This window comes from Urtica dioica, chromosome 1, assembly GCF_054948205.1.
Source record: "Urtica dioica subsp. dioica isolate 48M chromosome 1, U.dioica_male_clone48M_v1_H2, whole genome shotgun sequence".
NCBI lineage: Eukaryota > Viridiplantae > Streptophyta > Magnoliopsida > Rosales > Urticaceae > Urtica > Urtica dioica.
The window spans coordinates 49176421-49188973 of record NC_142756.1 but is presented as its reverse complement, the minus strand read 5'-3'; the positions used below and the strand labels follow the sequence as shown (position 1 = coordinate 49188973).

General features: G+C 42.0%; 3 protein-coding genes and 1 non-coding gene across 4 annotated transcripts; 1 reads left to right on the top strand and 3 right to left on the bottom strand.

Moving 5' to 3' along the window:
* Positions 1-938: 938 nt before the first annotated feature.
* Positions 939-1319, bottom strand: LOC149408014 (uncharacterized). The gene has a single exon (XM_089623174.1). The coding sequence runs from the start codon at positions 1317-1319 to the stop codon at positions 939-941; it is 381 nt and encodes a 126-aa protein (XP_089479300.1).
* A 518-nt stretch (positions 1320-1837) lies between these two features.
* On the bottom strand, positions 1838-4570 carry LOC149408013 (formin-like protein 3). The gene is made up of 3 exons (XM_089627986.1): positions 4144-4570; positions 3263-3776; positions 1838-2826 (listed from the first exon to the last, which is right to left on the bottom strand). Exons 1-3 carry the CDS (start codon positions 4554-4556, stop codon positions 1999-2001), a joined length of 1755 nt encoding a protein of 584 aa, XP_089484112.1. The 5' UTR covers positions 4557-4570; the 3' UTR covers positions 1838-1998.
* Positions 4571-6798: 2228 nt separating this feature from the next.
* Positions 6799-6871, top strand: TRNAA-AGC (transfer RNA alanine (anticodon AGC)). The gene has a single exon. It is a non-coding gene; the product is annotated as a tRNA-Ala (tRNA).
* Positions 6872-7077: 206 nt separating this feature from the next.
* On the bottom strand, positions 7078-9378 carry BAM5 (beta-amylase 5). Its single transcript, XM_089616156.1, has 7 exons — positions 9228-9378; positions 8761-9147; positions 8517-8681; positions 8186-8449; positions 7881-8090; positions 7578-7817; positions 7078-7467 (listed from the first exon to the last, which is right to left on the bottom strand). Exons 1-7 carry the CDS (start codon positions 9285-9287, stop codon positions 7273-7275), a joined length of 1521 nt encoding a protein of 506 aa, XP_089472282.1. The 5' UTR covers positions 9288-9378; the 3' UTR covers positions 7078-7272.
* Positions 9379-12553: the final 3175 nt, after the last annotated feature.

Below are 12553 nucleotides of genomic sequence, written 5' to 3'. Positions count from 1 at the left end.
TCATCATCCTCTCGAGAAAGGGCCACTCAACTCTATCATATGCCTTGGCCATATCAATCTTAAGCGCCGCGCAAGCTCCGTTGCCATATATATCGTCCTCGGTCCATGGTATGGATCGCTTCGTAACATATCAAGACATTATCAAAAATGTGACAACCCCCGACGAAAGCACTCTGATTTTCCGAGATCGACAGTGCCATCGTACCTCTCATCCGATCCACAAGGCATTTAGAAATTACCTTATAGATGATGTTGCAAAGGCTAATCGGTCGGAACTCCTTGACATACACCGGCTTGTCAACCTTCGGGATAAGCGTAATGATGGTGTTGTTAAACTCGCTCACCGGTCTACAGTCGTTCAAGACACTCAAGCAGAATTCCACCACCCGATCTCCCACCGTGTCCCAGTATCGCTGATAGAAAAGAGCCGAAAAGCCGTCCGTTCCCGGAGCTTTGATAGCATCCATCTCAAACACCGCCCTTTTCACATCCTCACCGGTGAAAGGACGGAGAAGATCCTCGTTCATGGCTAACGTAATGGTCGGGGACACCGAGTCACACACCATTTCCATCACCTCCTGACTCGGCCGATCCGATGTGAAAAGGGCCGAGAAGAAGGACGAAACAACCTTCTCGATACCATGAGATCCCTCGACCCACACACCTTCCTCATCAAACATCCCCCGGATCGTATTCTTCTTATTTCTCGCCGATGCCATGCGATGAAAGAATTTAGAGTTCTTTTCACCGCATTTCATCCACATAGCTCGACTTCTCTGACGCCAATACATCTCCTCCTTCTCAAGAAGAGCATCGAGTTGCCGTTCTTCCCTTCTAACCACCTCAGCCTCGTAGTTCGCACCCGAAGTACTAACCCTTTTGAAGATATCCTTTTGTTTCTCGATCCGGTCCCGTAGCCCGCGGCGTTTATCCGAGCTTCACCTGTTCAGAACCATCCGACAACGCTTGAGAGAAGACGAAATCCGATTATTCACCTTCTCCTCCGAAGCCGACTCCCATGCTTGCCGGACCACCTCATCGCACCCCTCCTCTCGGCACCAAGCCTCTTCAAAAAAGAAACGGCGAGGAGTCCGTTTTCCCCCCTTCAGAGGCTGCCCCGTCGAGGTTAAGAGCAGCGGTCTATGATCGGACCCCCAGAACTCAAGATGGTGGACTGTAGCCAAAGGAAAGAGCTCAGCCCACTCAGGATTCCCAAGGCACCTATCCAATATCCCCGCACTGCTATCCGGTAAAATGCTACGATGCCAAGTGAACTTTTCACCCTCAAAGCAAAGAACACTGAGCTCACAATCAACCATCATTCCCCGGAAATCTTCAATGAGCCCGGGGCCTCGCGATCTCTATCCACTTAGCTCCGAATTCGACGTCACTTCGTTCAAGTCTCCTTCCACAAGCCACGCACAATTCGGCCAAGGTCACAACCTACGAACGAGTTCCCAAGAGAACTTCCGCTGAGAAGCCACTGGATCCCCATAAAGCCCAAAAAAAACCCATTCCCTGCCATCTTCTTCTTTCACCGATCCTTCCACATGAAATCTAGAATAGGAGCGCACTGAGAACCCAATAGTATTTTTCCAAAGCACCATTAGGCCACCACTTCGACCAGCACAGTCCACAGTGAATTAAAAAATTAATTACACATAAACAGATATAAAGTCTAGCCGATTAAAAAAATTAATCCGTTTGGTTAATTAGTAAGGGTAATATAATCAGTATTATAGTTTATTTCGGTTAATCCTTATATAGCAATATATATAAAATGCTGGCTATTTTTCAAAAAATTTCAATTTAGCTAAATGACTATAGTACTCTTATGTGGAAACTAATGTGGAGCCCACTCTAGTCGTAAAGAAAAGTTAAAAAAATTTGAAAAAATGCAAAACTTGACAAACTAAACTAAGAATATCTAATGTTGTTTTCCTGTACATTTGAAAAAGGCTGCCTTTCTCTTTGTATTAGGACAACGATGTCAACATATTAAGATTCGTCGTCGGAGCCAGAACTAGAATCATCCTCGACCCGCCGCCCAGCAATAGCCGGAAAAAGCCTCTGCCGGAAATCCGACAGCGAGTGAACACTCTCCGACGAAGAACCACAAACATTCCCAGCCGCCGAACCCCTTGCCACGGGCCTCGCCGACTCGGAAGCCCTTACCTCTCTGCAAACCTTGTCCACCATAACCAAGAAATCCCTCACAATGACAAACAGCCTAAGCCCCTCGTCCTTCCCTGCCGCGCTGCCGTGAAAGTAGTCCGTCGTGCTCTTCACCAAACCCATCGTCCTCTTCTCCCTCTCCGTCAATCCCGCCACGTCACCCTCCGCTCTCTTCACAAACCCGGCCAGCGCTTCGGAAAACTCGCCGCCCTCCTCGACCACAACATTGCTCATCTCTCCGTCGAGAAACTTTCTGGTCCGGGCGAGGGAGTGGTTGAGCCGCGCCACGGTGGCGGCGACGGCGTCGGCGTCCACGGCCGCGGCTCGCCGGACATCCTCGAGCTCGTCGCTGAGGCCGGAGACCACCGCAAGGCCGAGGGAGCTGCCGGAGCGGCTGTTTTCCGGCGAGGGCGAGGCGGCGGATCTGAGGACTCGGTCACCCTCGGAGCGGATGATCTCCTTCACGACGAAGTGGAGGAGCGTGGTCTTGCCATCCGTGCCTTTCACGTCTGCGAGCTTCAGGAGCGTGTCGAGCCGGAACGCCTGCGCTCCTCCCCGGTATGTTCCGTCGTTCATTCGGTTTCCGGTTTTCAGTACTGCTTCTAGAAGCTTCAGGAATAGTCTGCTGCTTCTTACTTTGTTGCAAGCCACCTGATAATTCATTACATCCAAATTAAAAGTGTCAGAAGACTAGGCACTAGGAGATTATCTGTTTCTACAAGTGAGGTTTTATCTCATAATTTTTTTTGTTTTCTCGAAACGTGGGTAGCTGATGAATTCTCTTTTAAGAAAAATGATAAAAAAACTAGCAGTTTAATCCAAAAATAAATACAAAAAATTAAGAAAATAGTGAATTTAAATATTTGATATTGTTAAATAGTCAACGTTTAGTAAATCTTAAATAAATAACCATAAACGATGACGTGGTTTAATATACGGCTGTGATTATTTGCTTAAAATTTATATTTGTAAATATATGAAATTGACTATATATCTGATATTTACCAAATTATTTAACAATATCGGACGTTTAAACCGGCTATTTTCGGTGTAGGTACGAAGATGAAGTGATCGGTTAGATTATCACCTCTAGAGTGGTGAGAGATTCTGTGATGGTAGAGGACTCCTCTTCGAAGGAGCACATGAAAAGCAACGAGTCTAATCTTTGAAACGCGTACGGTATATCCACCACCACTTTTAGGAACCGCTCTGCGGGGCCCAGTTGAGACGGGTCGCCGGAAAACAGCCTGAGCTTCAGCTCCTCCTCCGTCGTTGGCGCCACCTTCAACAGTATCTGGATCAGATCTACCGGAAGCTCATTCCCTGACCAAAACAACACAACGCGTGAGAAACAAACAAAAAAAAGAAGAAGATGATTTTGTCGAGAGTGAGAAACTTTGCCTCGTCGGAGAGCGTCGACGACCTCTTCGGTGGTCACGTTGAGCGCTCTGAGAAGGATGGCAAGGTTTTGCGCCTTCTTTGCCTCGAGGATCTGAACGTACTGAGTGGATTCCGAGCCCGACGAGTCTTTCTTGCCATGGCTTTTGTTCTTGTCCGAGCTGCTGTACCCGAACAGCGTCTCTATCATCTCCTCGTTGAATCTGTACGAAGGAAAATGAAAAACCTTTGCGACTCTCAACACATAAAATACACAACTTATGTCCTCGTTTCATGTCTCACCGTTTAAATTATCCTTTTTTCTGACTCCAAATCATATGTCCCCATTTTCACGTCTCATTTATTGTGCCCCAATGAAAGTAAGTCATGTTTTTATTTTTTAATAATTTTTAAAATATAATTAAAAATGTGACGACCAAGTACATTTTGATGCGAGACACACAAATGAGACCAAGGATCCTGATTTTCATTTCTTAAGCGATTGACGTAAAATAATTTAATTTAAGCGAGAAGAGACATAGAATGTTGATTTGAGATGGAAATAAAATTGTTGGTGAAGGAGGGACTTACTGGAAGGACCCGGATCTGATCTCATTCCAAACCATGGACTGATCGGTATTAGTGAGAACGGTCTTGTCCCAAAAGAAAGGCTTGAGCTTGGCCTTTTGGGATCCGGATTCGTCATCGCTGGACTGAGCTTTGCGTTGCGGTTTCGGGGCGTTGGACGGCATTTTCCCGGGCAGAGCTTTTGGGGGAGCGGGCGGCGCCCGGCCAGGCGGCGGAGGAGCGGCGCGTACGGGAGGCGGCGGCGGCGGCGGTTGTGGAGGCTCCGGCGGATCCTTTCTAGGAGGGGTTTTGAGTTGAGGAACTCCGGCGGTGGTTGTGGCTGCTGCTTCAGACACTTGTTCTTGGCTCCCGATATTGGTTGACACCTGCCCATCTCTCCTATTCACCTCCTTGATGCCTGAGCTACTTAACTTCATAGAGCTGTTACGTGATGACCCTATATATATATATATATATATATATATATATATATATATATATATTCTTTGGATGAGAATGAGATCACAACTTTTTATTTTCAATCATCATAAACCAATCAACTACTCTTTTCTTCATATGGAATCTGTGGAATTCTATTTAGAAATCTATTTCTTTATGTTGTTTTCCAAGTCAATGAAATTTTGCGGAAAAAAAGAAAGATCAAAAGCTAGATTTGTTACTACTTTTTAGTTAAGCAAACTAAAGATGAAAAATGAAATCACATGCACATGTAAATTATATTGGATTTAGATTCACCCCAACTGTTTTCAAAGAACTTAATTACATAATAAATAAGTGACCGGCATTAGAATATAAGTTTACTACCTACCTCTTTTGCTTTAGGTCGTTACGTTCAAATTCCACCACGGATGTAAAAAAATGTTCATATTGAAGTTTAAAATTAATATTTGCAATTCGTACTAAAAAACGTCCAAGATGTGTATTTAGTTATTTATCATACATAACATGCATAAAATAAACATCTACAGCCGGAGTAAGTATATAGATGGAGTAACAAAAATCATGATGGAATAAAAGGTGCACCGCCTATTTATTGGGTGGAACGCTCCTTGTTAAGGTTAAGGAGTTAGTTTAAATTTCACTAATGTATTAAAGATTAAAAATTATACTTCCTAATTTGCACTTAAAGGTTTAATATATATGTATTTAATTGTTTATTATACATGATGTTGAAATGAAAAATCAAAAGTTCAAGAAAGAAAACATACCGCCGGAGTAAGTAGTGGACGACAAAGCTAGAAGAGGCTTATCGTCTTTGTTTCCGTTCTGGCGTTTAGCACCAGCGGTGAGACAGCAGAGCAGAAGTGCCCCGAGGGCCACGAACACCCCTGCCCCCATTCCGATCAGCACGATTATCCGTGTCACCCCACCTTTTCCCTCCACCGGAGAAGAAAACAGCGCCGCCGGAGGAGAAGAAGAAGAAGGCCTTTGAAGTGGAGGCACCGGAGCAAGCTCGAACATTCCAATCGGGAGATACACATCTTCCGGCGAATAAACTGGCGCCGGAGACTCTGCCGGAGAGGGCGCCGGAGCATCGGAAACCGGCGGTGATGCACCCCTAACCCTAGTCCTAGGCCGGGTTCTATAAGTTGACTGAGATATCGTGTAAGTCAGGTATCTCTGACCGGACCGGCTTGGAAACCGGTCAACGGAATATTCTCCTCCGCGACACGAAAGGGGTTTTTGGTTTATTGAAAATGAACACTTCGAAGCACTCCTTGGAATTGATTTCGTGAGATGGTCAAAAGCTTTTAGAAAGGCCTGAAATTGATGATTTCTCTCAAAGGCAATCTTAACTTAGAAGTACATTTTCAATTGCAGTCTTTAGAATCGATATTTAAGAAAAATTCCATTTGCATGAACGTAAATAAAATTATTAAAAGAATTTACGTACCGTGTTTTCTTCGTCCAATCCATGTCTGGTTCGGATAAAACTTTCAAGCGTTTTTCTATTCCCGGCTGTGTTCTTTATTATTGCCAGAGCCAAAAACACAACAAAAAAAATAACATAATGGAAGCCTCTTTTCAACACCACCATTGCTTCCAAAAAATTACATTGCTCATTTCATTGAGGTACACAGGAACGTACGATTAAAAAATATATAAAACAAAAAAACAAAAGTTTCTCAAAACTCAAAGAGGAACAACCTGTGATCAGTACCGGCCGATTCTGCAAACGGCTTGAGGCCCCCTCAAATTAGGAAGGCCCAAAAGTTTTTCCTGAAAAATAGCTTTGTCGGCTATAATAATTAGTTGTATCAATGATAATTTATCCTTTTATTCTTTGCACTTAGTCATATAAAAAGAAAAATGAGAGAATTCTCTAGACTCGATCTTGGTTTGTGTATTATTTTTATTTGGAGAATATTTGTAAACGGCCCGATAATAAAGCAAAAGATATATTATTGATCTAGAACTAATAGGAGAATTTTGGGTGAGTGGTCATTTAATTATTTATGAAAGAGTAAATGTATAATGTTTTAAAAAAAAAAAATTGAAATATAGATATAAATTTATATTCCAAATTCCCCAAATAATTAGGAAATTATCGACCTACCAAAATCACTAACCAATCTACTATGTAATATAGCTGCTCGAGTTAATCACGAGATCCAAGGAAATAGAATATAAAAAAAAGAAAAGAATTTATCAGCAATCGGGGATGTAGCTCAGATGGTAGAGCGCTCGCTTAGCATGCGAGAGGCACGGGGATCGATACCCCGCATCTCCATAGAGCTACCTAGCTCCATATTTTTATTTATTTTTTCATTTTTTTTTATTATAGGATGAGTGAAATAAAATACTAAACCGTCTGAGCCTGGGTACGAACTGGGTCGCGTTTTCATTTTACCAAATTACCGAAACGCTCTCTCCTTCACTTTTGTTCTTGGTTTAGCTTTTCGCTACATTCACACTAATCATGGTTTGATTATTAGATTTCTAGATGATTTAAAATAGTTAATATTTGATAAGAGTCTTTCTGTTCAACGATGGCTCTTATTTCCAGATAAGGTCTGCCTGCTAACTGTTTGATGAAATGCTCGTAGTTGAACTTATTGATCATAGCATATCTACATAGCCATTTCTGTATGGCAATTATTGAAACTAGATGACTTCGATTTCCAGTGACATCTAAAACCTAAAGAGCCTTGCAATCCAGTAGTAGAGTCCACCACCACCGTCGACCTTCATATCAGTCTCTTTCGCCCAAGGGAACGGCTTCTCCGGCTTCGTTGCTTCCATTAGATCTTCGATCGGAATCTTCGGCTTCGACGGAGGCAAAGGAACAATCCGGTGGTTGTACATCTCCGGATCCGGACAGAAATCCTGAAACCACCAACAACAAACAACGAGACAGGGCAAAAATTGAGAATCTACACTCCTTGATCAGTGATCACACTGCAAGAAGAAGAAAAAGTGGATAGATTGAGCCAAACTTGATCGGCGTGCATTTTCTTCACAAATGACGTGAACAGATTGAAGTTATTGGTCAGCATGAGATCCGGAGAGAGTCGGAGATACGTCACGCCGTACATCTTGTGCTCCGGCGGCCCGAGCTTGTTGACTCCGTTGGGCCGAGCGTTCAGAAGGATCTGGTTATAAGCCTCGCTGTCGTACCTCGAGAGCGCGTTCTCTCCGGCGACTTCGATGCCCTCTCGCCAACCACTGCTCAGAGCCTGCACATACAAGTTTGAATGAGGTAATCTTGGCTAGAGCGTCCTTTTTAGTGAATTTATAACCTGTTGTACGAGTTCCTGGGGAGCGCTCTTGGCGTTGTGGGGCCGCTCGGAGTTCCTCATCTCGAGGCACGTGAAGTTGAAGACGGCAGAGTGCCTCGACAGCATCCTGGCTATGGGGCGGTACCCGTCCCTGTCTTCCAAGTTGTAGTAACCCGCGGTGAGCTCCGCCGCATGGCTTGCCACTCTGTACAACCAGTGGATCCCCGACACCTGCCCAAACAAAAGCAAAAAAAAATAACCGTACCATTCCATCATCGTCGGCACTACCTTTTTTTGTGTGTGTGTGCGCGCGAGTCGGTACTTACTTTGATGGCTAGGATGAGTTTGCAGCCGCGGAAGGCTTTGTTGGCTTCCTCGAGGATGTTGTCGGCGTGAGCGAGCAGCTTGTTGGAGTACCAAGCCAAGAAGAACTTGCCTTTCTCGGTCGCGTAAGTCCCGCCGGGCTTGAAGAACTGCGTGGCTTCTGGGGTGTCGTTGTACTGCCCAGCATCGTCCGGCAATTCCCACTCGGGATGGCCCGCGGCGGCCGCTGCAGCTTTGAAGTCGGCTTCGAGATACTTGTCGTAGCACTGACATTTCAGCCTGTTATAGTGATATATATTGCTTTTGGTACTAGATTGTCATTACAGTAATCACCTGAAACTCTCCGATCCCGGGGAAGACCCATCCTTGCGTGGCCGGGTAAGACGGGTACCGGAGCTCTCCCGCGGGGCCCAGGCCCACTTCGATGTCGATTATGAAACCCGAGTCTATGAAGTCCGACATAGCCTCTCTAAAGCTCTTCATGAAGTCGCTGTAAAGCTGTGTATAGGAAAGGAAAGAAAGATGGAAGATATTATTAATTTTATATTCTGGGGGAAGCAGCGTAGCATTTTGGTACCTCGAGGGCGGTTCTTCCATGAAAGAGGCGGCGGTGATCGACCCCGAGGGAGAGGTACTCGGGGTTGGCGGTGCCTCGGCGGTCGGTGTAGAAGGCTCCGGGGACATCGGAGAGCCAGGCGGGTAAGGGGAGGAAGACGGCGTCGCCGACGTTGCCGCCGCACTGGTGGAAGGACATGATGGCCTGCATCTTGAGGCCGCAGCGCCGCACGAGCTCGAAGAGGCTTCGGTAGCCGCTCCAGTCGTACTCCTTGGGGCCCTTTGACTCCACGATGCCCCACCACACGTCTGTCATCACGCCGTCCGTGCCGATCCTCTGCAACTCCCTCAGCTGCCTCTCCAGCGTCTCCGCGTCTCCCACCACGTTCTCCCTCGTCACCGCGTCCAACTGAGTTCCAAATTCAACGCACATCTTCAGATTCAGGGGGCATTACCATCTATTGTTAGAGGGCCAGAGTATTGACTCACCGGAAGCATCACGTAAACCGGCACGTAGTTTGCCACCATTTTCTCCTTCTCACCCTGCATTGTGACTTGCTCGCAATGAAATTTTTGTCAACAATTTAGACTTATATCGGCGAGAGCTAATTATTGAGCATCCATTTGGGTCCACTCCTCTTGGCTCGGGCAACCCCAACCCAATTTCTATATTTGGTGTTAATTCAACACAACTTTTGTGTTGATTTAGCACCAAATTTTTTTCCAACTCCAACCACAACACCAAATTTCACACTAAAAATACTATTCACCATTATTATATTATTAAAACAAAACAATCTCTTTATTAATAAATATTTCAATAAATAATTATAATGGTGATATTTTTTAATTAAGTGATTAAAATAATTTAGTACTTACCAATCATTTTCCCGGTTATCAAATTGTGTTTTAAGTATTTATTATGTCTTTTAAAATTATGTTATTGTTTTTAGTTTTTATTTTATTTTGTGTGTTTAATTTAAATTTTGTAATCTATGTTTAAATTTTTATGTATTGTTATTTTGTTTTAATGTATTTTTGTAGTCAATTTATGAATTTTGGTGTTTTAAAAATATTTGTAAGGTTATGTATATATATATATAAAAAAAAAAAAAAAAAAAAAAAATTGCCGTGTGAACAGTGCCACGCCAAATTTGGCGCGGCACTGTACACCACTGCAAATTTGGTGTTGGTTTTGCAGTGTGGTTGGAGGAAAAAAAACGGCATATTTGATGTTATAGTGTGTGGGTTGGAGATGGCCTTAGTCATTCTTCTCCACCAAAGCACAATTTTTTTAAATTATTATTATTATTATTATTTTTTTATCAATCCGTCGCCACGTTCTTTTCGTGTCATATTGTTGTAGTGCCTTTCCTTGTAACCGAAGCAGGTGAATCATGCAGAGTAAAATAATTGAAATTTTTTTCTTCTTCATCATCCCGTCACGGTTGTCAAAACATTACATGTCCCATTCGTTATCTCAACTCGTGATCATTATTTCGAAGACGTTTTGATGTAATCTAGTTTGTCTTATAGTGGTATATAGTAAAAAGTAAATATCGGAGGTAAGATTTTACGGGTATATCTCTTAATGGTTTATCGTGAGTTTTTCGAGAAAGTAACCTATAGATTTTTAATATTAAATATTTATAAAATAAATTTTTATAACATTTATTTTTTTTATTTAAATTTATTTTATTTATATTTTTATTTAGAATTGAGGTAACTCCGGTGTTTTAACTGGGTCGGACAGGTTTTTTGCATCAATGGATTCTCTACAAGTAGCGGCGCGGGGAACCCTGATTTTATGAGTATTTTGAGGATTTTGCATTACGCTACCCAATCCGGCGATAACCCACTGATTACCCCGAAAACTCAAACCTCGATAAAAATAAAATACAAGTAATACGTAGCCGTAGGGCTTGTAATTAAAATTAATATTAAAATCTTGAAATTGCATGGTACGCGTATTTTTATTTAATTATTGTTATTGCTGGAAATGTCGTGTATGCATTCTAGTCGGGGCCAAATTTGAATTTTTTTTAAGGACAAATTTAGAAAGATCATATAAATCTGTGTTACCATTTTAAAACTTTATAAAAAAATTAAGATAACAATTACAATTTTCAAAATTTAAACAGGCCATTTGACCCCATTAGGCCTCATGTAACTCTGCCCTTGCGTGCAATGTAGAATGTACATGTTACTACATTTTTTTATTCTTTCGTTTACCTCTTGTTCTGTGATGGAAGTTTCTGATGCAACGGCTCTTAGAACACCCTTGATCATCCCATTAAATGGGAGAACATAATCAATTCTTCGCTTCTTAGCTCGGCTCATCCGTTGCACATGCTCGATAGCATTTGAGATTGGGGTTTCCCTGTGCTGTCTAATTTTTTCTCCTAAACAGTTCACTTTTGAACAAGTAATGGATGCCATAGTGACCATGGCGCTTCATTCTAATGCATGAACGCTAGAAAAATATTGGAAACCACCAAATGAACATAGCCATTTTGCCAAAAGAAAATTTATTGCAAGAAATAAGAGAGGTCAGGAGTCCTCAAGTACGTAAGGAACAGAATTGATTGAAGAAGTGGTGGGAGTTCTTCTGATCCCTTCGCTAGCCTTACTGAATTAGGATCGCTAGTTATTATTTATGGTCCTGGTTTTGTTTTTTTGTTTTTTTTTTTTTTTTAATCCAACTCTCATAGTCATTTTCCTGCATCAATCGCATCTAAAAAGATTCTTCCAAAAGTATACCATTGGAAAACTTTTTCTTATTTGGAAGACTTGAGTCCAATCATATGACAACACATGTCATTAAAAACTATATTTAATGACAAATATGTCAGGAACAAAATTTATTTATAATGACAACTATAGTCATAAAAATGAAATAAAATTTTTCTAATACATAATGTGAGGAGACCTTCTAATTAGAATTATACAATCTAAAAAAGAAACTCAAGTTGTACAAAACTCTAACAAAAAATTACTTGGTTTTTTTTTTTCTTGTTAAAATTATAAATAGTTTAGTTAAAATATTAATATATAGCGGAATGTGTTCATTAAACTAACCATTGATTACTAAAATACAATATGCGTCTTTATTAATATCATTATCAAACTGGTGATCGTTAAAATAATGTGACATACCGATATATAATTCATGTGATATTCTATAGTGGTGTCATAATGTAGCTCACAGCCGAAATGGTTAAAAGGTAGAAGAGAGCACACCCAAAACACCCTGTTATCAAATTTGACCACTAGAGTAAATAAATTATAGGATTAATTACACTTTTGCCTACTTATCTCTAACGCGTGTAACGATATGCCCCAAATTCGAAAAATACCATCCGAGAACATAAAAACCTGCATTCATTAAATTGTTGTCCTTATGTTAACATTGAATGACCGTGTGATCACTATAAGGTTGTGTTTTACATACGTGAGGGGTTAAATGTGTGAAATTATTAAAATACCCATATTGAAATCATTAAAATTGTATTGAATTAATGTACAGAGGAAGCACTCGATTTTTGGTGAAACGAAGATTCTAGGGTTTCGATTCGAGTAGTTTGATTTCTTTGGGCAGTGACAGAGATGGCACAATCCAAGAGCGGCGAATCGGCCTTTGTCCATGAGTTAGTGCAGAGTCTAGGAGCAGTGGCACAACGAATGATAGCGGATATACGTAGTTTGCCACCATTTTCTCGTTCTCACCCTGCATTGTGACTCTCTCAGAATTGAATTTTTGTCAACAATTTAGACTTATGCGGCGAGAGCTAATTATTGAGCATCCACTTGGGTCC

Excerpts from the sequence above, each read along its gene's own strand:
- LOC149408014 (XM_089623174.1), bottom strand. The coding sequence starts at position 1,319 with ATGGTTGATTGTGAGCTCAGTGTTCTTTGCTTTGAGGGTGAAAAGTTC.
- LOC149408013 (XM_089627986.1), bottom strand. The coding sequence starts at position 4,556 with ATGAAGTTAAGTAGCTCAGGCATCAAGGAGGTGAATAGGAGAGATGGG. Across the intron at positions 3,777-4,143 it reads ATCAGATCCGGGTCCTTCCA|ATTCAACGAGGAGATGATAG; the intron begins GTAAGTCCCTCC and ends TCCTTCGTACAG. Across the intron at positions 2,827-3,262 it reads AATCTCTCACCACTCTAGAG|GTGGCTTGCAACAAAGTAAG; the intron begins GTGATAATCTAA and ends ATGAATTATCAG.
- BAM5 (XM_089616156.1), bottom strand. The coding sequence starts at position 9,287 with ATGCAGGGTGAGAAGGAGAAAATGGTGGCAAACTACGTGCCGGTTTAC. Across the intron at positions 9,148-9,227 it reads CGGTTTACGTGATGCTTCCG|TTGGACGCGGTGACGAGGGA; the intron begins GTGAGTCAATAC and ends TTTGGAACTCAG. Across the intron at positions 8,682-8,760 it reads ATGGAAGAACCGCCCTCGAG|CTTTACAGCGACTTCATGAA; the intron begins GTACCAAAATGC and ends TCCTATACACAG.